General features: G+C 43.5%; 1 protein-coding gene across 2 annotated transcripts in view; it reads left to right on the forward strand.

The window, feature by feature from the left end:
* PLEKHM3 (pleckstrin homology domain containing M3) overlaps nucleotides 1-27,432 on the forward strand; it is a 171,725-nt gene that overhangs the window by 27,696 nt on the left and 116,597 nt on the right. For both annotated transcript variants that reach the window (XM_036022966.1, XM_028509277.2), the window contains exon 3: nucleotides 5,733-6,668. In XM_036022966.1, coding sequence (XP_035878859.1) covers nucleotides 5,733-6,668 — 936 coding nt within the window. The remainder of the gene's footprint in view (nucleotides 1-5,732; nucleotides 6,669-27,432) is intronic.

Genomic DNA, 27,432 nt, shown 5'->3' on the forward strand with positions numbered 1-27,432 from the left:
GAGCCAGGCAGTTAGCGTGCAGCCTGTCTCACAGGAAGCACTAATTCTGGCCTGCTCTTCCAGGCTTGCTCCTCCATTCATCAGCCTGTCATGGGCTGTCCCCCCAGGAGGGGCAGCCTGTGGAGAACACTGCTGCTCGTGACTCAGAGGTAAGTCTGTATAATCCTGGGGTTCAGTGTGTTAGGGGGACCCTGTGAGAAAAGTCTTAACTAGTGACCACAGAATCTAGAGGAAGAAGGAGTACAGTGAAACAAAGAAGAGACAGTAAGGGGCGAGGTGGAAGGGTTTCAGGATTGAGAAGACCCTTATAAGGATGGGGTAGAAGGCAGGCAAGGTGGAGGAGTCAGAAAAATGCCTGGGTTAAAAAGGAAGGAGTACCACACTGGAAACTGGTAAGTACTTTATGATGAAGGGTCTCGGAAATCTAGGAGGTTACCATTGTGGAAGAGAGAGTCAGGTCTCTGGAGTCAAGGAAGGCAAGGAACCTCCTCGATAAAGATTCTAAAACCAGGTGGCAAATGCATACCTGTATCTTTTCCCACCTCAGTGACATCACAGTGCTTTCCCTCAGAGTCTGGCTGCATCTCAGCATCTTTCTCAATACAGGGTTCCAAGCAGCAGCAGTCAATGGAAGTTGCCTTGTGTCACTGCCTCAGACGGTGTCAGAAGGGTCTGCTACTCTAGGCTGAGGGTGTGTAGAGCTAAGAGCAGGTCAGTCTGTAAGAGGTGAGGTCCAAGAGTCCCCCTGGAATTGGAATTGAGGACCAGAGCTGAGTCCTGAAGCCTAGAGGGGGTAACTAACCCCAGAGAAGCGTGCAGTCTAGGAGGAAAAAGTGGGGCTGGCAGGTGGACGGCCAGTTCTCAGGAGATCCTGTGCCTCCGAGGAAGTGCAATTACATTCTCTCATGCTCTAGGCTATCAGTGTGCCGTCGGTAGTACCCGGGCCAGAGCTGTGAGTGAAGGTTGAACCGAGTGGCACTGCAGTCTGGGAAGCAGGGAATGGGATCTGGAAGTCAAGAGAAAATAGCAGTCAAAAATAGCAGTATAGGTTATTGGCATTGGCCATTCGTGAAGAAGAACCTAATTTGTTGGGGATATCTTTGTTCGAAGTGACACTGTAGTTTCTCCTTCATCTTGAGCTATTCAGTTTACTATATAGATCTGGAAGACTCACATCAAAGTCATTTACCAAAACCAATTGTAAACACTTAGAAAACTTGTTATCGTGGTGTCTTCAACAAAGCTTGGTGCCCTGCTTTGCATATAGTTGGTGCTCAGTAAATGTGTGTCTAATTGCTTTGCTTCCTTCTTTTTGAGCCCATGCAATATTTGTAAATCCTGTGTCCTAGGCTTTCAGATCTTAAAGTCATCTATCCTTATAGCTGACTATAGTATGGAGAATTTACAGGGAAATTGAAAGGAAAGATGATGTTTGCAGGAACAAGTATAAAGGACACACGGACAAAAACAAGGGGGGTGGAAACGGGAGGGAAGTGGGGGGGCTGAGGGGTGGGAAAAAAAGAAAAGAAGGATGATGAAGGGCAAAAGAATCATAATGTATCTGCTAAACTTGGAGAGGTGATCCTTTTGGGTTTGCCTAGGACAGCGTATAGTACTGTTGTATTATGAGTACTCCGTTAACTCTCCACTTTGGCTTTCTTTCACATTTTTTAATTTGTCATAAGAATTTAAATGTTTCCCTTAATTTGCCTAGACAATCTTTATTTGGAATATTGACACCACATGGGCTTTGGAGTTCTTTGGAAACATTAAAACGTTGCTCTTTGTTTTCCATTCTAACTATTGCCTGATCTTCAGAATCCTATTCTTGTGACTTCATTCATATACTCGCTCAGGCATTCCAGATTGTCTTGGTCAACCAGGTTACCTACATATTTCATTTACTGCTTTCTGGGACGTGGTGGTATTTTAAAAGGCAAAACTGTATAAAGTAACCAAAATGAAAGTACATAACAGTTCAGTAATTATATATGCTAATACATGTGGAAATGCCCAATTATTATGTATATTATTACATAAATACATATATAGACATTACATATAATGTCTGAAGGCTTCATCTCAAATGGTACACAGTCTGGGCAGGAAGATTGTGGGTGCTAGGGTGTGGAAGAAAAAATGTGGGTTTTTTTTACCTTTCTTGCCAATTTTTTGAATGATTTTATTATAATTTAACACACATTTGATGAATATAAAATAGAATCTGAAATTCGAACTTTCAGGTCTAAACAGCAGTCAGCAGAGTACTTGGGAAACAAAGGAAGATTTAAACAACGCCATTAGGGCACATTCTGCCAAATCCAGAACGTGACAAATTCTAAATGACAAACGGGACTAATTTCCTCCATAGATACACGTCATGAAAAAAAGGAAAAAGAGGAAACTGTTATAGATTTAAAGATACTTAAGAGATACAGCAACCAATCCATGTGTGAACCTAATTTGGACAAACCGTCTGTATTAAAGAAGTTAGAAACAGACCAAGTGTTAGATAAGGAATTATTCATGCTATTGGGAGAGAAAATAGTATCTAATCTATATTTTAAAGTTCTTATTTGTTAGAGAGTCACCCCGAAGTATTCATAATAGAAATGGTAAAATGTCTGCCACTGGCTTTCACACGCCCCGGCAAACAACTACAACCAACTACAACGGTAACAGCGAGCACTGAAGAGCCAGCGCTGGAGTGGGGCCGGAGGGATGGGACCGGAGCGGCAGGAACGTGACTGTTGAAGCTGAGGGACGATGATTACGTGGGGATATTCATTTTACCCTTCTACATGCTTTTGAGTGTGTTTGAAATTTTCCGTAATGAAGCCTTAGAAGGCCAAGCTAAGGGTTTGGACTCCGACGTGTAGCACCGGGACGCTTGTGAAGGGTTAATCTGACGAGCAGCCCCAAAGGTTAAGCTGGCAACTGAGTGTGGATTGGCCAGGACTGGGGAGGACTGGAAGTGGGAGCCTGCTTAAGAGTTTGATTAAGGTGGTAGCCATGAGAATGGGAATGTTTTGAGAACAGATAGAGGAAACAATGGCAAAAGCAGAGCTCCTTATGGGCAGTCCAGAAGTGATTCGGGTGCATGATGGGGAAATGCCCTTCCTCCTCTGCAGGTGGTAGCATTCATTGTCCTCCGACCCACTGCAGGGGTTTCCGTGTGAAGAGGAGGAGAGGGAAGAGGCACCTCCACGGAGGAGGAACCAAACCAGCCCTTCATGCTAGAAAGTGGAAAACAAAGAGGAAACAGAGAGTTCTTTTTAAACATTTTTAAAATAAGGGATTAACTGTCTGTGGTTGCAGAATGAAATTTACAGGCATAGCAATTCATTCTGATCATCTTTCTCTATTTCACTGAGGCAGTACGACAGTCTTTGTCAGTGGTCCCATCCGAATCATTTCTTGTTAGTTAAGACATAACGTTAATTTATAAAATTGAACAGTTTACAGTAATGCGTGTGGGTTGATTAAATGAGTTGAAACGTTATGGTCTGGGGAAACAAAAGTAAAACTATAGTAAATTAATGAAAGCTTAGATTTAATATGTAACTTCTGCTTTGTCAATAGAAAAAATATTAAAAATAAACTTTAGATCCAATGAAAGTAGCAGTTGTTAGAGATTAAGGAGAAATGGTAGTCCTCCAGTTCTCTACAAATAAAGATAATTAATACTTCACACCCAAAATATTAATGAAGTCTGATATAAGCAGGCACTCCAGAGAGGAATGCGCATCCCAGAGAATAGTTTTCTGATCACATTTGCCTTCTTCTTGATGCTTCTTCTTCAAAAAATTATACTACACATCAGTCTTTAACTACGGGTCACTTCCTATGACTAATACCCCCCCTTCTGTCTCCAGCTAACATATCTATTTAGACAGAGCTGAGCTGAGGTGGGGCAAAATATTGAAACACAATGTACTTTTTTACTCTTCTGCATCAAGAAGGTGAGGGAACTTTTGAGACCCCCTAAGACAACTTCCAATCCAGTGCACCCACGGGCTTCTCATGTACCACCCTAGCTGGTACAGCTAGAAAGAAGTGAGGTTTTAGTCAGCTTTGCTGCTGGTTTGGGCCCAATTAAAGTAGACTTTCTAATTCGTGGTAGCTTCTGTAAAAAGCTCTCAGGGAGGAAAGAAAAGGAGAGGAAAATTCCTAGCTAAAAGCAAGAGGAGTGGTTTCTATTTTACCCAGGGCTGCATAGCTGAGCCGCTGGGTCGCAGGAGGGCTGGGGGCGAAGGGAGGCTTGGTTGGGAGCCCCATTATGGAAAAGGTGGAACTACCATCAGCGCTGATGGAAACGAGAGGGGCAGAGGCGGCAGGCAGCGGTGTCTAGCAGCACCGCCTCTCTCGTCGCATTATCAGAACAGAAAGAGAACCTGAGAATAGGCATCCATTATCTCTTCCTACAAAGGGATTAGTGTGGGTTGCAAGAAATTAATGGCTTTTGCATTAACACAAATACTAATGAGTGTCAGGACCAGAGATGTAAAGCAGGTAAAACAGGCTTTTCTCTGCCTCATTTCTTTCCTTTTCTCTTTTGGCTTGCTATTTTAAGATGTAGATCTATGTTACTCTTTTTTTTTTTTTTTTTCCTTCAGCCAAGATCAGAAATCATGCCCTTTGGGAGTGTGACTTGTCTTCTGTAGGGAATGACTCAATTAGCTTATGACCGTCTGCAGCGTGTGTCAGCAAAGAGATGGAGACGTCTCAGAATAAAAATCTCTAGCAGCGAGGGCTGCTTCCTCTCGCACTGCTGTCATTTCCGTGCCTGATAAAAATATCAAGACGTCTCCCAAGTGATAGCCCTTTTTATTACAGCATTAAGCTTGTATATATTGCAGCTGGTCATTGATTAAAGATGGTATGACCAGGTACAGTCTTGAAACCGAGTGGAAGGGAGGGGAATTATATCTACTCTATGCCGGGCATTGTGCTGGAAGCTTTATGTCTAATCACTAAGCTCTTTTAAGGTACCTGCTATGCACCAGGCAGTGCATTATATTCTGTGGTATAAAGACAAAACGACAGAACTCACCCCTGCCCTCAGTAGGGAGGACAGACTTAAAAAAAAAACCCCACAAACTTCAATGTGTATTTTATTTGTTTTGATATTTAAATAAACAATTATAATACAGCTTGATAATAACCCATCGAAGAGGAATGATACAGGGGTCTGAGAAACAGGGGTCTGTGAGCATCACGCTCCCTGCGCTGTCCCTCCCATTGACCCCTCCTGGCTTCAGCATCCTAAAGAAAGATGAGGCTGAGCAGAGAGTTAGGTCAGGGGGCAGGAGGAACATGCTGACTTGTGTGGGGGTACTCTGTAGGGTGTTTCCCAGAAAGCAAGAGATCCTGGCAAGGTGTAATTGTTTCGTGGGTACACGGGGCATAAAGAGTCACATTTTTCCCCAGCATTTCTGTTTTCCGCACAGACCTCTGCATGTCACATCGACATTGCTCTTCTTCCCAGTACTTACTCTTGTGATCCCACGCTAGCTGAGTTTCTAGACCTGAGATTTTTCTCCAATTACATCGTGTCAGTTAGGTGCTGTGTTAGAAGCTGGCTACTGCTACTGAGTCTAGTTTGGACCAGAGAGGTGCCGACCCCTTATGCATTTGGTTGCTTGTGCCTGCCTTTTCATCTCATTCGATTTATTCTCATTATCGAATTAATGCCGTGCCTTTTTGTTTGTGTTTTTGTTTTTTCCTCCTAGAACACAAGCAGGCCTTCCCAAACATTTTGAAGAAGGGTTACCTGGAGATTAGGAAGGACCATGACAGCTGCTGGCAAAGCTGTTACGCAGAACTCTCCCCTTACAACTTATGCTTCTACAGCCTCGACAGCAGTGGGAATCAAAACCTCTGCGCCACGTACTCGCTGTCACACTTCCAGAGCATCTCTGTTCTGGGCAACCTCGAGGCCAGGCTGGTGGACACCGTGCTGTATGACAACACTCAGCTCCAGCTAAAGGCAGAGTCGCCGTGGGAGGCTTTGGACTGGGGGCAGAAGCTCTGGGAAGTCGTGCACGCCTCCGTGCCTGGTTATGTGGGACGGCAGGATGAGCTGGCGAACTCACCAGGGCTTGGTTATCCTTTTGACTGTACGCAGAATCATTGTTTACAGAAGAAACCCAGTGAGCTGCTCACGCGGTCCCCCGTCTTGGATAGCCCCAAGCAGTACCAAAACATCCTCAAGTCGGGGACGCTGTACAGGCTCACGGTCCAGAACAACTGGAAGGCGTTTACGTTTGTGCTGAGCAGGGCCTACCTTATGGCATTTCAGCCCGGCAAGCTAGACGAGGATCCCCTGCTAAGCTACAACGTGGACGTGTGTCCGGCTGTCCAGATGGACAACCTGGACGACTGTGACTCTTGCTTCCAAGTCATTTTCCCCCAAGATGTCCTCCGCCTTCGTGCAGAGACCCGGCAGAGAGCTCAGGAGTGGATGGAGGCTTTGAAAACAGCTGCCAATGTGGTGAGGAGTTCGGAGCAAAATCTGCAAGTCACGCTGAGGAGCAAGCCCAAGGATCAGATGGACGGACATGAGCTCAGGAAGAGCAAACGGCAGTCCGTGACCACCAGCTTCCTCAGCATTCTGACGACGTTGTCTTTGGAACGAGGGCTCACTGCTCAGAGTTTCAAATGCGCAGGTATGACGCAGATTTTTAGCCTAAAGTTTATTAAACAGTTCTGAATCTTACAACTGGAATTCAGTCGCAGCTCCTTCTTGTTTAAAAAGCTGTATTAGAACATCTGTTTGTCTTCATGCCATGCAGGTGGAGTAAGTATAGAAGCAGAGACAATAGACCCCATTGCGTCAAAACGACTTTGCCAAAGCACTGCCAGACTAGACTTCAGACTTCCCGAGTCTGCTGTGATTCTGTTTCCTCTGCTTCCTTACATAAAGGTCACTGTGGATGTGGATGCCACAGATGGTCTCCTAAGAGACATTCAGGCCCAAAGCCGACTACGAGCATCCTCAGGCAGGGGAAATGTCCATGGCCAGTGACTGTCATCTATCATGACCTTGTCAGATCCCGTTAAGGCAGAATCTACAGAGTCAGCCTTGACAGCAGTGTGGACGTGAGTAAGAGAGCAGGGTAGATATGACTAAGCAGATGACCTCTGAGTCACGACAGGCCCGTGCCTCGTGCTGGGGAAGCCCCGGCCTCCCGGAATTGCTAAGGGGAGGTGAGACACAAAGTGGAGTTCAAGGCCAGTAATCTGTTTTTTCTTAAAATCCTGTTACTGCTTCTCTCCCCTACTCCCCATTCCTCTTACCTTCCCCAAAGCAGTAAACTGGACAGGAAAAAAAAACCCTCACTAAACTAAATCTATATACTTACTGTAAACGAAATCAAATGATTCCCCTTTCCCCCACTATTTGTGATAAGAAATTTACCTCGAGGGCAGCTTTAATTGGAACTCCAATTTGGAAAATTTTAAGTCACGTACATCAGATTTTGAAGTACGTTGTTTAAAAATGTACGAGAGGCTCACTGCCAACCAAGGCCAAATTTTAGAATTTGTGCTGGCTCCCGCATTGAAAAGCCATCAACAGTGGTAGCACACTGAAAACCCCCGTTTTGAATTTATGTGAGTTATGATGATGGCCTTTTCTATTGAAAAATAATTTACCTAACAGGGGTGGTCAGGAGTGAGTTATCCCTGCCATGCCGGCAGGGCCCCAGCGATCGACTGAAGCAGCAACTGGCAGGGTGAGGGCGGACAGAGTGGAAACACCCAGCCAGGAAGGCGGCCATACTAGCCCATGTGTGCATATCTGTGTCTGCAGGCTTGGCTTCAGCCAGCCATCTACTTTTCAAAGCTGGTTTTGAAATAAGGAGACACCTTTTGTAGTGCAGTTCTTTAGAAATGATCGGTGTTTCAGTATCTAATTATACTAGTAAATATAGCATATTTCCAAGTTCAGACACTCAGCGGTCATTGATTGAGTGCTTGCTTTGTGGATGTTCTGGAATTACGGTATACTGCTCTGGCTTTAGGCTGCCGACAGGGGCAACACATCTGCTGTGTTATTAGAATCAGGGAGGACAGCCCAGCTTAGTTCTCAAGGTAGGGACAGGGGTGCCTGAATTGGGAATCTTTCTAGTAAAAGGGGAAGAGAAGCCTCAGGTGTAACAAAAGGATTGTTACCCAGTTGTCACCTAATTCGCCTCCCTGTCCTGAGTTTGCTTCCTGCAGAAGTGTGCAGTGTTCTGTGCTGCATCAGTAGTGTTTTAGCACTCAGGGGAAGGAGAAATGCAGGTAGAGGGTACCATTCAGCAGGCCCACTGCATCTGGCAGTGGAGAAATGAAAGCAGGAAGAGGACAAAGAAAGGTGACTAGAAGAGGCAGGGAAAGGGATGCTAGGTAGGAAAGAACAGGAAAAGGATTAAGTAACGGGTGGGGATAGAACTTTTGGGCAGCTGCTTTGGGTTCCTTATTTAAGGGTGCCTCTCTATGCTGTGTTCGCTAAATGTGGCTGGTTGGAGCATAGGTTGGAAGTACAGAATCCAGGAGACAGGTAATATAGTCTAAAACTCATTTGCTTCGCTCAGCTTTTACCTTCATGTTTTGGTTTGGAGTTTTAATAGGGCATAGGTAGGTTTTTAATTTGGAATGGGGAGAATTCAATCCTAATTTGTATAGTGTGGCCAATTCCAAAGTCAAAAATGTTAATTTCATTTTGCTGCTCTCTCAGTTGCTTTGTGGTACATGTGGTTTTACTGGGTTGCTTTTCATTTTCCTTAACTGCCCGTGCTTGGAATACTTGTTTCCTATCTCAGGTAGGAATACTTCATCTCCTGTAGGGGGCAGAGTCTCAAAAGAAAAAGGCAGGAACTTGTTAAGCAAAGCTCTGAATGTTTTTTAAATTACTTGGGAGGCTGTTCATTATATCAAGATTATTATAGCAGATGGAACTTTAAAAATTGATCTATGTTTCTCACAAACACAGTTAATGTAAACCAGCTGCTTCTTCGTGTAGTACTTGTGTTTCCTAACTTTGCATCCTCATAAAAACACCCATTCAGTGAAAAAGCTGGTTGCATGGCCGTGTTCACTGTCCAGAGGGCCAAAAAGTCCAGTAAATTGTTTTGAGTTGAATCTTGGCTTTATCTACTGTTTTAAGGAGGAGCGAATCCACAATATTTCACGGTTTAAGTGAGCCTTCTTAGACTGTAAGTTTTTACGTCCACTTAGTCCCTCTCCCTTTAAATATTTTTGATGAATAAACCTTAAAAGTGGAAGATTGCACCGAGCAGCTCTTTATTAATGATGTCATTCAGTTGCTATTCAGGAGAGCCACAGACGTTGGCTCTTCAATCTACAAAGTAGTGCAGTTGGCCTGATTGCACTAAATTCCTTCTATAGGTGAAGAATTTTCTATATTCTTCTTTGAAACTTAAAGTGCCCCTGCAGAGAAAATGGACCGCAACCATCCAAAAATGTCTTGAGGTTATGGTTTTGCAAATACATGCTTATGTATAACTCTATCTTTCTTAGCATGTGCTTGAACTTTTTATAGTTGTATTTGATTATGTGTGGTTTGCCCAAGGCCTCCTCTGCAGCCCCAGGGCTGCCCTGTGCTTGGGCAGCCCCAGCCGCGGTGGCCTGCTCGCTGCTCTGGAGCCCGCTGCGGTCATTCCCGCCCGGCCTTTACACGTGCTGCTCCCTTTTCCTGAACGTTTGCCTTTGAAAATTAATTTCTTTGGTTCATTCCACCCCGTACTGTCTGCCAAGTTATCTGATCACGTTTCTGAAACTTGGGTGCACCTGGGCAAGTCAGTGCTGCAAAAAAGTAGACGTGGTCCCTGCTCTCGTGGGACTTGCGGCCCACTAGGGAAGACGGACGTTAATCGAGAGTAATCACTTCATGGATGCCAAGTGGCTGCTGGGACGTGAGCTCTAGAAGGAGAGCCGGCCCAGTCGCGGGTGTGGAGAACTGGCGGCGGCGGTGCCCAGTGGAACTATATGGCATTGCAGATATTTGGTCATTTCTGACCTACAAAAGAGGGGCAGTTTGACCCTGAAGCTGCAGAAGTTTCCTGAGCAGAGGAGCACATGACGAAAGTGGTATTTAATAATAATTAATTTGGTGGTGCTTTAGTACAGCTTTTCAGAACCCCTCTGTGGCAGAAAATGAGGTGCGCTTCTTTGGCGAAGCTACTGATTGGGATTCTAAATGGTGTTTGTTGGGCAACGGGGAATCTGTGGTATTAAAATATTAATGCTAAAACAAATGATGATGTGGCTTATTAAAATATTTATAAAGTATGTACCTGTAAGTGGTTCTAAGGTTGTTTGCAAATAGCTGTATAAATTAGGTTATAAGGCAGCAGCCCTGTTTTCCTCAGGAATTAGACATGTGTGCATACACACCTATTTCCCCTCAATAGATAACACGGTTTCCTTGGCACTGGTACACACAGATATTTTTCATGTAATTTCCCAGCAATCAAGAAACCTAGCAATTGAGTACAGTACTGTAATGAAAGGGCCCAGGGCCTTGTTTATAGTTGCAACAGGGAGATGCGAAGCTTACCTTTTAAAGCGTCCCTTTTGTTGCTGCTTTGTAATCTGGTAGTGAAATCAGACGGCCCACTGTGGGACCGTGTTCCTGAATCTGAACTGCAGTTGAAAATGTTAACGGAAGAGACAGCAAGAAAAACAGCGAGCCCTGGGGATCCCCTCCGCCGTTTTCACACTGTCAGTTTTTATGGTTTAACTCCTCTGGCTGCTGTTTAACCTCTTGGGACTGCTGTTGGTAATTACGTCTCTCTGGCTTTAAGAGCTTTTTGCTTTCCTTTTTTTTCCCCCAGCCCTTGGGAGGGGTTAGCCCAAGGTAGAGTTGGGGGTGGGGGGGAGCAGTTTTGCTGTGAATTCTTCAGCCATTTAGTGCAAATTCCTGTAATTACCGGCATTGTGTCCTCTCTGAATGGCACATAATGCAGCAGAAGCCGTTCCTAATTGAGACCTTACAGGAGGTACAAATCCTCTCTTTGTTCAGCCTGACAAATTAGTGCCAGAAAGTGGCAGGGTCCGAGTGGGAATCAAAGGCAAGAAACACAAAGATGGAACTTAAGGCTACAGTAATAACCCTCTCTTGTCCTGGAGGAAAAAAAAAGGAATGACCAATGAAAAATGAAGTTTTTTTTTTTGTTATAAATTCCCTTGACATGACAGCACCTCGGGGCTGCTCTATTTATTTAGCAAAAGTGATTAAATAGTCATACAACAGGGCTGCCCATTGTTTCCCCGGGCACCCCCACCTCACAGACCCCCGCTGCCTCGGCTAATTGATTGACAATGAACCTCTGATAAAGAAGTATGTTGTTAGGGCCTGGGGTGGGGTGGGGGGGAGCATTTTTCCCCTCTCTTTGTGTGTCTGAGTGTGTGTGTGTGTGTGTGTGTGTGTGTGTGATTTCACTTTTGTTTGAATTGCCCTTCAGTTTTTCTTTGCCCCCCCCCTTTCCCTCTTCTCCCCCTTGCTTTTTACCCCCTAAAGCTTTTCAGCGCTTGCTCCCAGCTAACATTCACAAACAGGTAAAGAGGAATTAGTATTGTAGTGCAGGCTTTTGACAAGTTTATCTTTGCAGCGAACTTCCTCCTTTCCCCCTGCTCCATTTAAGGCGAAACAGCAGTGTGAGAAGAGGGAAAGAGGAAAGGGGGCTGATTATTGGTGCTTTAAGGTCAGAAAAGTGTTTTCTTAAGTCTCTCATGTATGGAAACGGATGTCTGAAACTAGCCTTGCACTAAGATATTCTCTTAAATTCCTCACTCGCCTTTAAAACATTTGTGCACTAATAACATACGTTTTGGGGAGGGGGTGTTGCAGAGTAAGAAATTGAAATTCGAATTGTTTCATCTCCCCTTAGCTCCTGAAGAGTGGGCATTGATAATTTGTGGGTAGAGTCAGGCTGCTTGTTGTGTAACTCAGTACTCTGAGGATGCTGTAGACTGTGGGAAGATGACCAGAACCCTCCTGGCAGATAATTAATAGGCCCTAGTTTTTATATATGCTCAACTAGCTAAACCAGAGCTAAATCCCTAATTTAACTCTGTTACAGCTGCAAAAACAAATCATTTCAAGCCCCCATGAAAGCAAAATATATTAAACAAACAGTATCGACCTTGTTAATACCACTTGGCATTTCATGTGATAAATGAGAGTGTCTTTCTGGCAAAGGTCTGTTTTATGACATTGTTTAGACATGAAGGATACCTTTACCCTGGTAATACAAGCATCCCCGATAGAAAGTATGAGGTGGTTAATTATTCATTAAGTAGCTGCCAGTCTGGAAGTAAGCAATTATTTCTGAGTTGGGCATAGTTAGTTACTTATTGGCCTCGGAGTAAATCATGCAGAATAGCAATTCTTAGGAAAAAGAGAAATTTAATGTGGAAACTGATTATGTGTGTAAGTCTAGGTAAAGGAAGATCTGTAGGTTTTTAAGTGCTAGGAAGGGAAGTTGTATACTATGCTCTTAAAAAAAACAAATGTTCTAATGTAGCCAAAATCTGTTTTGATTTCCATGTGAAAAATTAGAAGATCCTCTAGCCACAAAAGTGCCAGATCTCCTAAAGAAGTGAGAGAAAGAAATAGACTTTCCGTGATATCTCCAATTCCCATCTTTACAACTTTTTTCAAATTTGTCCCCCTCTTGCTAGGAATGGTAGTGAGGTGAAGATTTGTTTGAGTTAAGGAATAGACGGGTAGCCAATTGGAGGAGGAAAAGACAATGAAGGAAAACTTAGATACGCCCCACCCCCAAAATGTCATAGGTAAAAATTGTTTAGTCCTTTGCTGTCTTCTCACCTTGTATTGTCCAAGTCATTTTGGTTTTTAGTGTATTGAATTGTTGTCTTCCAGAGGAGAAATCTCTAGTTTGTGTGTTAGCCCTTGAAGGGCTGTTTTATTTCCCTACCTTGAACATGACCATGAAGGGGTTGCTGACAGTGAAATCCTTAAGTGGTGTTTGTTGCAGGGTTCATTTCAACAAGCATTGTTTAAACTCCTCACGAGTACCACACACGTGCTCCGCCAGGCACCTTGGGATGTACAAGTAGGGTGAGGTACAGGCTGTGCTTTTCAAAAATTTATAGAATCCCCTCCAGAGGGTATGAGGAGCTTGAAAGGGGTGAGCAGGAGGATGGGCCTGGGAGAAAAGGGGTTAAGCTTTTAAGGCCACTGGCTCGGAGATCTGGAGATCGATACATCCTGTCTCTGCTTATGTCAGAGACTCCTGTTGTAGAGAATTTGAGAGCTGAAGAGCTAAAGTGCTCTCTCCCCTCATTTCCCCCTTTTAAACGTCATCCTTATATTTCCTACAGAATTAAACTCAGGGAAAAATCTTCTTGGCTTTCACTACGTGTCAAGGGTAAAATTTGAATTTCTGTTGTGTGCTCATGCAGTAGGGGCTACAGGAGAAAGAAGAGAAGCAAAGAAACGGGCTGGATCCCCAAGATTTTACACTGTGTGGTTGAGGATGCCCAAAGGAAAAGGGGGGGGTTATTAGACAGGTCAGGTATATGCTGTATAGCAGCTATTTTCAACTGGTGTGCCGCCACAATGTCAAAGCATGCAATCCCTGACTGTTTTGTCAGGGGCCCTGACCTTGTTTCTTTTAGATTGTCAAATTAAGAAATGACAACAGCCAACACAACAATAGCTGTCTAGTATGAATGAATCAAAATTATACCCATTTTTTTTTGGTCAGATAGGGAAAAGGATATTTTTTGGTGTGCCACAGAATTTTAGAAATTAATTTAATGCGTGCCATGAGATGAAAAAGGTTAAAAATCATTGCTGTATAAGCACTTAGTTTTCTGAAAAGCATTTGGCAAAACCCTCAAGACAGGGAAACTTGGGTTAGAAGGAATTACAGTTATATAATTTTATGAATGATTGGCAGCTTTACCCAAGGATTGTTGGCTAATGGATCCCTGTCGGCCTAGGAGGTTGTCAGTAAAGGTACATGGTAACAATGAGAAGCAGCATCATTTAGTAATTAAGATCAAGAACTCTGGCATCAGACTGGCTGGGTTTCCAGAGCCGTGGCTCACCAACTGGGTGACCCTGGGTAAATTACCTAACTTCTGTGTATCTCTATTCTTAAATCTCAGGTGGGAGAAAATAATCACACCTACCTCACAAGTTTGCAGTGAGTATAAAATAAGTTAACAGGGCTTGGAACTGTGCCTGGCACATGAATATAAGGATTAGCTATTTTTACTGTTTGCCCAGGTAAGACAGTAATTACCTTGATAAAGATATCATAGGCATACTTATCAATTTGTAGTGCTCCCAAAATTCGGTCGGACACCTAATATGCTGAATGACAGAATCTGGATTCTGAAACATGAGCTAAGGAATGGACCAAACAAAAACATGATTTAGTAGGGATAAATAGATAGCCCCATACTTATATTCAGAAAATGAACTGCAAAGATAGAAGGTGGAGGACATTTGATCGAAGAGCAGCTCAGCGGGCATACAGACGAGGCAACAGGAAGCCAGAATCGGTGCTGCTGTGGGCGCATCGGAAGCACGTGCCACGGGTCTAGTAAGAGAGATCGTGTCCTCATTGTGTTCTGTGTGGCCAGACCGGGACATTTCAGTTATGGATGCTGCTCTTGTGGAACCAACAGCCACATCCATTGACACGTGAACGGATAAGGAAGGCACTAAATACCGTGCCATGCAAACATGACCTAGAACAGGGAGGATGCAAGTGTTGTCCCCACTTATTTAAAGGTTGCTCTTTAGCAAATAGCACTTGCTATTCTCCGTGTAATGCCAGGGGACCGAGGTAATAGAAATGTCCAGAGTGGGATGGACTTTGCTTATTTAAGATTTGCTGGTCATGGGTGAAAATGAGTGGCAAGAGCCCTGGCCAGTGAGACTGGAAGACCTCGAATTTTGACCTTGAAGCAGATCACTTTACTTGTCCCAGCTATAGTTTTCTCATCTGCAAAATGAAAAGATTTACTAATTCAGCCCTTCTGCAAATGTTTATTGAAGCCATCCTGTGTTCTAAGCACTGTGCTTGATGCACAGTGAACAAGATAATCCCATTATGTCCTCACAGAAATTGAAAATTAGAAACCAGACAATTAAATATAGCACACAGTTGAACTGGAAGATTTTTAGTTTCCTTCCAATACTTCCATCTCTCTGGGATATTTTAGGGGGAATGGCCTGGCGCTATACGGTCCCTTTTATCTCTCGTTCTGTGATTCTTTGAACGTCTCTAGAAAATTAGAGAAAATTAGATTAATGTCCTCCATATAAACTTCATTTAATAAGTAATACCTTTTTCCTTTGGGGAAGAGATTTTAAACCGGTAGAAGTATCACTTGAGTAAGAAGACTGGAGATGGGAGTCTTTCTCCTGGCTCTGAGGTCTGCCATTGGTTAAACTACTTTGCTTTTTAACAACCCCTGCCCACCCCCCGCCACCCCTTTCTTTGCAGTCTTTTAGGGCCATAAAATCATTTTAAATTAAAAAAAAATAAATGGATATTAAGAATATGAATACACACTGAAATAATTATGTGACTCTTTGGGAAGAGAAGATTGTTATATAATTTGGGTTTTGAACTATTTCACATCCTAAAATTCAGAGAGATTTGATCACTTTGTATAAGTAGACCGTTTGATTTTATAGGATATAAATTTGCTTTTTTGATTTATTCCTGGTATTCTCATCATAGAAGTCACATGTTGGTCTTTGATATGTTTCAGAAGAATAAAATCATTTTGAATTTCAGAAGATATGGATCTTTTGATAGACCTTCCTGAACTTCATAGGCCATAGCTGTGCTATCATTTTTTTTAAGCTGTTCATTTCTCCCAGTCTTTGTTGCTATACTTTGGTCTGGAAAGTTCTTGTCCCTTTTTGTAGCTTCCTTTATGGTTCACATTGTTCTCATCATGTGTTCATTTCCGGCTAAACTTCTAAAGGAAGTGTTAATGTACTATTGGACTGTCCATTGAGTGAAAAGTTTCTATTTATTGACCTTTCATTAGGAGAGAAATTGATGTAGGTGTGGTTTTAGGATAGACTGGGGATATCGTATCTGGGGGTAGGTCAATACTCTCCTTAATTTCTAGCTAAGTTCCGTGAGAAACCGAGCTTTCACAGGCTCCTGTAAGAGTAAGAGCTTCTTGAGAGGTTTTCTAAAATCCATTATACTGCCTAAAAGCAGAAACGTACTTCAGTAAAAACTTGCCATTTTTATCAATAAAGACAGCTCTAAATAAGGAAATCTAATAATAGAGTAATACCGATTTACTGCTCACATTAATATTTGCATCTAATCATTCATTCATTCACCAAACACAGGCCACGCATAGTCCCCAAATTTCACATGTTGGGGTAAACTAAAAGTTAATTTTAGCGGTAGGAAATATGACTGTATGCCGGTCTTTATACTTTGGAATATGTTAACATAGAAAATGTTGTAATTAAATCACATTGATAAAAAACAAATAGTGGGAAACTCCTTTTTATGTTTCAGATAAAAAGGCCTGCAAAGCCGGGAGCCCTGAGATGAGGGTGACAGGCAGTGTTCTGGGTGTAGTTGTGTATTATGCTTTGTTGCAGATTTCTGAGTGTAAAAAATTCTGAAAGATTTTTTTCCAAGCCTTCCTTGACTACTCTGCCTTCCCCCGACCCCCTCTAATTCCCCAGATAGAAATGAGCCTCCGTCCTCCATGACCCCACCCCCTCCACTCCCATGGACTCTCATCATCGGCCTATGACTTGGGTCTGACTTTTGAGGGCAGGACTTCAGCACCTCTGAAAATGCGGTCAGAGCACCATTCGCCTCAGCATCAGGAGGGTAACATGGGGAGTGCTGGCTGGACTCTTCTCTGTTGAACTCAGGATCTCTGGAATTAGGCCCAGAGATTTTAGCAAACTTTCTAGTTGGTTTGACTGCATACAAAGTTTGAGAAACCACTGGCCTATCCCTTAGAGCGTTCATAGTGAATGAGTCAAGCCATACTTCAGTTTTCTGAAGTTTTCAGTTTTATTAAGCAATTTCCTCCCACTCTTTCTTCTACATATGTCTGACATTGAGGTATCCATCTGCTGACAATGTCCAGGTTTCCATGTCTGCCCTACATTCTGGACACTGCATTGATGTTCTAATAGAGTTCTACCCAGTGGTGAATACAAACAGAAGAGATTAGTTCAAGACTTTTATCCACATTCTGGCTTCCTTTTTAATACATCCTAATATTAAACTTAGTTTTTATTTTATACTTAATAAGTATATTTATATTTGAATTTTGATAGCCTTTACCTCTCTCACTTTCTTTGCTACCGGTTGGGTCATCTTTCACCTACACAATGACAATGGTCTTCTAACTGGTCTTCTTGCTTCCATTCTTACCTTTCTCAAGTTGTGTTGTAACTGCAGGCCATGTAACCTTATTAAAATTCAGATTGACTTTGGTAGACCCCTCTTTACAGTCCTTCAGTGGCTTCTCATGTCTTTTGGCATGAAGACGAGCATCCTTATAGGCGTCCCACATGGTTTGACTCCTGTCCCCTATTCACCTTCAACTCTTGCTTTCTTGGCATCCTCTCCCACACACTCAGTTCCCGCCACACAGTCTTCACTCTGTTCCTCTGACACACATATCCTTCCCACCCACCTCAGAGCCCTCCCTGCACAGTTGCCACTCCCTGGAATATTGCCTCCCTCCCCACTCTCCCCAGCTCCTTCTTTAGGTCATTGCTTAAATATCACTTCCTCAGGAACACCTTCTCCAACCCTTCCTCAGACTGACTTAGGGCTCATTTAGTTCTCTCCACTGGGATGCTGATGTGGTACCTCTTACTCTAGTACTTGCCATAACTGAGATTACATTGTCACTTGTATAACTGTATATTTAATGTGTCTCCTCCACTCTACTGCAAATGCTGTATGGGCAAGGGCTCTGTCCTCTTGTTCATCGCTGTCTCCCTCGCTGTGCATCTGGCACACGAAACATTTCTGATCATCTCTGTTTTGAACCCTCTTTCCCCACTTCCGCCAGTGGGTTGCCTGCTTTCACCACCTCTTTTAGGAATCCTAGGTTGGAGTCATCTGCAGCTATAATTAACATGTTCTCAATGTTAATTGAGCAACTAATTGCTCAGTTAATTAAACAACTCCATCATCTGGGGTTGTGAAGGTTTCCAGGAACCTTTTTTATTTTTTATTTTGTTAGGGAATTCTTACTTTTATTTTAATTATTTTAAAATGTGGTAAGTATATATAACACTTATGTTATAATTATTCATATTTATGCAATAAAACAGCACTAGTAGTTTACCACTATATTCTTTTTTTAGTTTTTTTTATTGAATTTATTGGGCTGACATTGGTTAATAAAATGATATGGATTTTACATATACAATTCTATATTACATCATCTGTATATTGGATTGTGTATTTACTACCCCAAATCAAGGCTCCTTCCATTACTATTTATTACACCCTTTACCCTCTCCTAGCCCTCTTTGCCTCTGGTAATCACCATACTGTTGTCTACGAGTTTTGTTTTTTTTTAGGGGGGGGATTGGTTAATCCCTTCATCTTTTTCACTCAGTCCCCCAACCCTCTCCCCTCTGACAGCTGTCAGTCTGTTCTCTGTATCTAGGAATGTGTTTCTATTTTGTTAGCTTATTTTGTTCATTAGATTCCACTATGAGTGAAATCATATACTATTTGTCTTTTTCTGCTGCCAAAGGTTAATATTTCCTTTTTTTTTATGGCCAAGTAGTATTCGATTGTGTAAATATACCAATGTTTTTATCCACTCATCTGCTGATGGACACTTGGGCCGCTTCCAAATCTTGGCTATTGTAAATAATGCTGCAGTGAATGTAGGGGTGCATATATTCTTTCAAATTAGTGTTTTAGGCTTCTTTGGATCTATTCCCAGAAGTGGAATTGCTGGGTCATAAGGCAGTTCCGTTTTTAATTTTTGAGGAAACTCCACACTGCGTTCCACAGTGGCAGCATCAGTCTGCATTCCCACCAACAATGCACTAGGGTTCCCTTTTCTCCACGTCCTTGCCAGCACTTGTAGTTTGCTGATTTATTGGTGATAGCCGCTCTGGCAGGTATGCGGTGACATCTCATTATGGTTTTAGTTTGCATTTCTCTGATGATTAGTGATGTTCAGCATCTTTTCCTATGTCTATTGGCCACCTGTACATCCTCTTTGGAGCAGTGTCTATTTAAGTCCTTTGCCAACTTTTTAATTGGATCGTTTGGGGTTTTTTGGTGTTGAGTTGTCTATAAATTTTTATAAATTTGGGGTATCACCCCCTTATCAGATGTATCATTGGTGAATATGTTCTTCCATTCAATGGGTTGTCTATTCATTTTGTTGATGGTTTCCTTTGCTGTGCAAAAACTTTTTAGTTTGATATCCCATTTGTTTTTCTTTTGTTTCCCTTGCCCGAGGAGATACATCAGAAAGAATATTGGTATAAGAACTATCTGAGATTTTACTGACTATCTTTTCATCTGGGATTTTTATGGTTTTGAGTGAGACTTTTTTTAATTTGAATTTTTGACATTATAACCTTGACTACTTGTAGAGCCTTTGTTACATTGATATGAGGGATATGTGTGAAACATTTCCAGACTTACTTGACCCCCTCCCTGTAGGCCTGGGGTTCCTCCAACACAGGGTGCAGACCCCTGCTCTGCAAGGCTTTTCTCACCTGCCCGTATTCTGTTTCAGCCCCATTGGTGCACTGCCCTTCAGTTCCGGCACTAACCACCCTCACTTAGTGCAAACCTCATGAGTGAAGGATTTGATCCTCCACAACACTGCGCCCACTGCAGGTGCCAGCCACAAATTCTGGGGGTCCCCAGGCCACCTGCACTCTGACTAGCTACTAATTTGGGGGTTCCCACAACCCCCACAAGGTTGCTAATTGGCTGGAATGACACACAACTCAGGAAAGCACTATACTCACAATTATAGTTTTATTAGAAAGGATACAAACGGGGAACATGCAAACGCACAGACCCAGAATGCACAGCATGGGTGGGCTCCAAATACAGAGCTCAGGGCCCTCTCCCTGTGGACTCAGGGCACGTCACCCTCCGGCACATTGGTGCATTCCCAACCAGGAAGTTCCACAGAGTTTCAGCATCCAGAATTTTTATTGGGGTTTCATGATATAGGCACGCTCGACTGAGGTCAGGCTGGCTCAAAGCCCCAGCCCTCTAATCATGTGGTGGGTCCTTCTGGTGACCACCCCCATCCTGAAGCTATTTAGTGGCCCACCATGAGTCACCTCATTAGCAGAAATTCAGCTGTGACCCAAGAGGCTCATGAATAAGGACATTTGTATCACTCAGGAAATTACAAGGGTTTCAGAAGCTCCCTGCCAAGAGCCAGGGAGAAAGACCAGACAATATATTACAGAACAGCACAGGACATTGAGAGGGCCATTTCTACAGCCGAAAATGGGGCCTGGATGGAAGGAGGATAAGTGATGTGTGTAGTTGCTCCCAGAGGATGAGGAAGCCTCAGGCTCCTCATCCAGTCCACACATTTCCAGTCAGCCTCTAGTGTGCGCCCTCCTGCACTGACTGCACCCACCCGGGGAGAGAAGATTTCCGGTGGTATCTTCTTGGGTCTGCCTGGGACCAAGGGGCTTCAGAAGCAGCTGTGCAACTGGCTGGCTGTGGGCTGCCAGGCTGGCGGCAGCCTCCCGGGGCCGCTCATGGGGTGGGGTGATGTGCGCGCCCCATGACTTTGTGCTACCCCCCCTCCAGCCCAGATACCACTCTCAAATCCTGGCGTAAAATAGGGAGCATTTTCTTTTCTAAAGGATATTATAAAGGTGACCAGCAAAATGAGTTTTGTGTATTAGCTTTCACTGAAAATAGCTTTGTGTGTGCTATACAGCACTTCTAGACAGGAACTAGGATTCCAAAACCAAAAGCATGCAGACTGGTATAAATTTTCCAAAGATTGAAAATCACGTTCTTTTATTTCCTCCCAGCCTTATTGAGTTATAATTGGCAAATAGCATTGTGTAACGTTGAGGCATACGATGTGATTTGATGTATGTATATAATGTAAAATGATAGCCATGTTAAAGTCGGCCAAGATGTCACCCCACATAGTTAACGTGGTTTTGTTTCTTGTGAGAGCATTGAACATCTATTCTGTTACCTACTGCCAGGTATACAGCACTGTTAACTACAGTCGCCATGCTGTACCTTAGACCCCCGAAACTTAGTTCATCTTTTTCCCAGCTTTGTTGAGATATGGCTGATGAACATTGTGTATCTTTAAGGCACACAGTGTGATGATTTGCTATACATAGATACTACAGAATGATGACCACAATGAGGTTAGTCAACACATCCATCACTTCACTTAGTTATTTTTGTGTGTGGAGGGGGGTTAGAATTTTTAAGATCTACTTTCTTAGAAACTTGCAAGTAATACAATACAATATTGTTGACTAGAGTCGCCATGCCGAAAATCACATTCTAACCAGGTACATGCCAATATACCAAGGGTTGTGTCTTGCTCATGTTTCTCAGTAAAGGAAATCACGTGGTGGCTGAATAAAAAGCCTTGCTGAAAATCACATCCCCTGCAAATCACCAGGCCCGTGCCTTCATCAGAGCATAGGCTTTGGTGGAGAGTCTTGGTCTCTGCTTTACCAGTAAAGATGTTCTTTTCAGACTCCAGACTTTTATAAACCAGACAGAATAATAGGCACCCATGCTTTGGCGGCTTGGAAGCATCCAGAGTCAGTGGGATAAGTAATATATTAAGAGCACAAGAGGCTGGTCTTCTGTTTACAGGCCCGCCTCTGGTTTACTATGCAGCCTCCAGCCGGTCTTTTCACAGCCCTGCGAGTTAGCATCGTCAACACTGCAACTGGGGGGAAGACTGAGCTGCCGTGACTATATACAGTTCAAGTATTAGAAAGATATCGGCAGAACCGGAAGTGTCAGATCTTAATTTAGTAATATTGTGTATCACTGCATTTTTTTCCTGAGGTTCCTCAACTGATTTCTTAGATGAGCAAGCAGACTTGTAGTCTAATAGATGAGGAACGTTTAGGAAAATGATGTTTCTCATCCACAGGAGGATAAGAAATTTAACTGAGCAGAGGGGGCCCCATAATGCAGAGGGGTCCTGGCAACCCCTTGAGCTCAACTTCCATGTATGATCCTCATCTCAGGGCTCTGGTTGCCCCGTGCCTCCCCCTTTCTTCCCCACTTGCATTCCTGGATGCTATCTGTCTGGGCTGTCAGCCTTATAGGGGCAGTACAGGGTTAAAACTCATACCTCTTCATGCTGCCCCCAGGGGCCAGGAAGACGGGGACCACAATACCCACACGCACTGCTTGTAGACCGCACGTCTTATTATATAATGGGCCCTTAAACTCGATGGACTTCCTCACAGCTGGAGGCTAGGCCATGCTGTCCTGTCACGGCAGATAGAAAAATTGCTTCCTGCAGGCCCGGCTGAGCATGCCAGGGTCCTTCTAAACTCACCAGTCAGACGCCTTATTTTTCCATCTGTGAGCAAGGCTGGAAGGCTGGGGAGAAGCTGGGAATATTATTAGCTAGGAGATTCCTTTCAAGAGGCAACATGAGGACCGGGAAATAGGAGTCCCCCCCCCCCCCCCCCCCCCCCCCCCCCAGCACATCTAAGTCTCCTCACAGAAGCAGCCCACGTTCAGGTACTAAACATGCGGGTCAAAGCTTAGCTCTGGAGGTGGTTGCAAGCCTGTGTTTTCAGAGAGACAGAAAAGTTTGGAAAGCAGGCCAAAGAAGGCGTCAGGGAAAGAAAGAAATGGATGAAGTGGACCGAGGCAGTCCCTAAGTTTTCCGGAACATGAAGAATTCGGTTTGGGTTGAAAATGAAGAAATCCAAGTGTGGATTTAAAAGAAGCTGATGAAAGTGATCTTTTTCACTTTGAGACTGTTTCTAGCACTACTCAGATCCACTCTCATGACTTTAATTTTATCAAATTGTTGTCATTACTAAAATAGCTCAAGTAGAAATTACTCTAAGGGATGCAGCCATGGTTTTTCAGGTCTTAGCAAAGAGGAAAGGTTGTGTTTTAAAGATATTGTAAAGTTCAAAGAGACGAGACTCCCGCAGAAGAGAAGGAAAGAGAGACGAGCATTAAGCATGAGGAGTGCTGTGAAAGAGAAGCGAGAGGGGCCCCTGGTGGGACAGTGACAGCCACCGCAGACTGGATGGGGCGGGTGAATGCAGAGGCTTCTGCCTCCCTCAGGCTGGAAGGAAACACGCATTCCAGAAATAGTAAGGAAAGACAGGTTGCTCTTCAGGCAAACCGAAGAGATAATCTGAATTGCTAAGTCAATAAGAGGTTATTGACCTTTTGAAGCAGTCATGATAGAGATGTAACTGGGGAATCACAACAAGAGTTAGTGGTGCTTCAATATAACGTTAAAAGCCGGGGAAGTCACTGTGGCAAACGCGGGCAGGCACTGGGTTCTCTGTGAGGAAAAAAGGTTCAGAGCAGGGCTGGGACTAGGGGGAGGGAGGGAGGCACTCGCTTCAGGCCCAACATTTAAGGGAATGCCAAAAAACCCTCAGTAATCAGGATAAATAATATTTTAGTGTAATATTATCTAAAGGTAAAAATAATACCAAGAAGTCCACAAAGAACAAAATGTCATATTTTATATGACTTATTTTTCCTGTGGCCTCAGGCTCTGATATAGTTCAGAGGAACATTCCAGTAAGACATTTTCCCCCAAAGCTTTCGGTGTGCACATTCCAGGTAGCCGCCCTGCTCCCAGCACTAGCCTTGTTAGGAGGGCGGTGAGGTCGCAGGGAACCGCGTGGGTGACCCTGGTACTCCCTGTTTAAGATAGAGCTGCTGGAGGACAGGGGGTAAACTGTGGCAGGGGAGCATTATTCCCACGACCAGCCGCTTTCCTGTTTGAAATAATCAGCTTACTGTGACACCCTCTGTTTCTGCAGTTGTTTTTCAAGTAAGCGTTATTGGCAGGCGAGCATTTCACCGGAGGGCTAATCTGTGAAGGAAAGAGCCTCCAGCTTGGAGCGGGTGGTGTTAGCAGGCAGTCGAGTGGATGGTGCGGTGAGGACAAGGCCGCCCTTGGTGGCACCTCTTCCCTCTAACCTAGCAGCCTGACTCGTTTTCTTTAGATAAGAAGGTAGAGCCTGTGAAAGGGCTGTTTCTCCTCCACATAATAGATGGCACGTTCCTCTCTTGTAGAGAAAAGTGATGAAGGTCAGTACATGGATCTCTTACTGTGCTTACTCATCTTTGCACTGTCAGTGTTTTTCAATGGTGGCACTATTGACGTTTTTGGACCAGATAATTCTTTGTCATGGGGGGGCTGTCCTGTGCATTAAGGGGTGTTTAGCAACATCTCTGGGCTCTATTAGATGCCAGCAGCTATCCCAACTCATCATTTTGAGACAACCAAAAATGTCTCTAGATGTTGCCAGTGTCACCTGTTGAGACCGAAACCTCGCCGGGTTGCACTGCGCTGACTAGAAGCAAGACCTGCTGTGCCTTCGCTTCCTTGAACCGCTCTTCCTCACTTCTGCGTCAAGTGTCTTCTATGAAGTGCATGTTGATTGTTTCACACCATCTGATGGTTTATAATAAGACCTTGGCATCTTAATGAGTAGATTTAAATAAAAGTAGTAGGTTATAGAAATAAAACCCTCACCAACCATCTTTCGGTATAAATCTGTGAGATGCTTTCAGTCACAAGTAACAGAAAATGGAATTCAAACTGATGTGTACAATAAAAGGGAATCACTCTCCATCAGTGGAGCTTTAGGCGTTAGTTGATCTGCTCAAATTTTTGAGCTCTGTTTTTTTTTTTTTAACTTAATGCTTCAAACAAATAGCTTTTCTTCCCTAACGGTGCCTCTTTGGACTGATAGATTTCTCACGTAATAGCCACAAGCTCAGAACGTCCGGGGCATCTTCGAGGAGCCCCTCGCTGTGCTCTTTCCAGTGGTCAGCTATCAAATTGTTGGCATTTTATCTACACGTTATCTCCCTCTTTCCTTCCTCTCCCTGCTCCCAAGCCCCTGCTAACTCAAGTTCAGACTGGTGCAGCAGCTTACCAACTATTTCTCCCTTTCCAGTGTCTTCGCGCCAGTTAATCTCAGATTGCCGTTCTGCTTCAAACAACTCTAGCTGCCCCTGTATCTCATTGATTGCTAGGACTTCTTCCCTCGAGCATTCCAGTTCTTAGGTTCTAGTGTCAGTTTATGGTTCAGAGCTGCCCCGATGTCCCTCTAAGCTCCAGTGGGCTTCAGACCGCTAGAATGGTCAGTATTTTCCAAATGTATTTCCATTTTTCTGACTCAAATTTTTCTTTGCCAAAATTTCTTTTCTTTCCCAGCTGAAAAAGAGATTTTCCCAGGCCCAGCTGAAATGTCCCTGTATCTACACAGCCGTCCTTGATCTCCACAATTAGGATGATTGCTTTGTCCTTTGCTTGTCTCTTCTGCTTTCTACCTTATAGATTTGTAGCCTTGCCCCCCGTCCCATCCCACCTTCATACATTCAGAGGTGATGCTACTGCTTGTGAGGTCCTAGGCTGAATGCATTGGTGAACCAAATGATGTACTTTTGTGTACTTGAGTCATTCATATTTCCTGTGCTTGTCCTATTATCATTTGTGAATAGACAATTTTTACAATGTCTTCTACAAGGAAACAGCTATGTGGAAATTCATGTCTATAACTCATTGGTTTGCTCATAAAGTGCCACATCATCTACTTCTTTTAGGCTCTGCCTTTTTTGTTAGATGTACAACCATGGACAGAATTAGTTTATCACCTTCTGCCTCTGTTTCTTCATTATTATTTCTTAAGAAGGGAATAATACCTACCTCATAGAATTGAAAAGAGAACAGTATATGGGTGTGAAGTGAGTATAATAGTGACTGGCACTACATAGAAATTTATTTATCTATTTGTCTATTTATTTATTATTTCCATTTTAAATTGCTTATCATTTTTTTGAAAGCCTTTGGGGAAAGAGCAGACAGGGACAGAAGTTAATGAAAAAGTCTAAGAAGAAAACAAGTATAAAAAATACTAAATTTAGACTGATTTAAATATACTAGATTCTGAATTTATAGCATTTCATTATTAAACTTTTCTTATCTTACCCTACTATAAATAGTACTATTGAAGTATCTTATTGTAACAAAATTAAAGTAACCCAGCGACTCAAATCATTTCTTTGGCAGTGAAAATATGTGTCACAGATCATTATAGTTATAACTCAAGGTAGCTGTTTAGTAGATAGAAAACCAGTCAGAATTTCTAGAACAGTGAACATATTTACTTACTTGCCTTGGCAAAAATCAAGATTTATTGCCTTTCAAGATAAATTTTGACTAAATATTGACTTTAGACTCTCAATCATTGTTTACTTGAAAGACCAATAAATCTTGACACTTCTCAACTTCAGTTGGAGTCTACTTGGTATTTATTAATTTATTTAATAAGATTTATAATCTTAACAACATTCCATGAGCTTGAACAAACAAACATAGAGTTTAGCAAGAGTAGAAAGCCTTTAGTTTGTATTTTCTTTTCTTCTTTTTTTTTTCTTTTCTTTCGTTTTTTTCTGCAAAAAGCTTTATTGTTTTCATTTGGTCTGCAGCTTGGGAGAGGGCTCCAGGGTGGTTAAAAACTGCCCCATGTCAGGGGGCAAAAGCCCTGACACCAGGGGGGTGAAGAGGGGCCCCTCAAAGTCCACTGGCCTCTGGAAGCTCCTAGTCCTGCTTGAGGGTGAGGCTTTCCAGGAGATACTTGCCCAGTCCCGCCTGCGCAGGTTAGTCCGGTGGTGGTGGCCCACCTTCTTGATTAGTGCCACCTCCTCATCCAGGGAGGGGCCCTCCAGGAAGTTAGAGAGATGGAGGTCCGTGTGGGCAGAACCCAGGGCCTGCAGATCCCAAAGGACCTGGCTCAGGTTCTTCTCCAGGACCGTGGTGCTTCGTGGCATCCACGGCTTTACCCAACTCATCTTGGGATGGCTTCTGCACATCCTGAAAGAGGATGTGGCCACTGCTTGCATTTTTATGAGAAGCCCGGTGCTCTCGTGCTTCTCCTCACAAAAGAAGTGGCCCGCCCCCTCCAGAGCTACATCCCCATGGTGGATATATCAGCCCAGAGGGAGATAGGGTAGGAGTCCCATAGACACAGATTGCAGGTTGCAGACCAAGTGGTTGATGGTGGCCTCCACCTAAGTGGAATAATCCTCATGAATCTGGGAGCTCCTCGTTGGTCAACAATAAGGAGCTAACCACAAAAATGTGTGTTGGATGGTCCTGGAGGCAGGGGATGGCCGAGACGGTGGTTTTGGCAGTGGTGACTAGAAAGGGGGT

Source organism: Phyllostomus discolor, chromosome 4 (assembly GCF_004126475.2).
Source record: "Phyllostomus discolor isolate MPI-MPIP mPhyDis1 chromosome 4, mPhyDis1.pri.v3, whole genome shotgun sequence".
NCBI lineage: Eukaryota > Metazoa > Chordata > Mammalia > Chiroptera > Phyllostomidae > Phyllostomus > Phyllostomus discolor.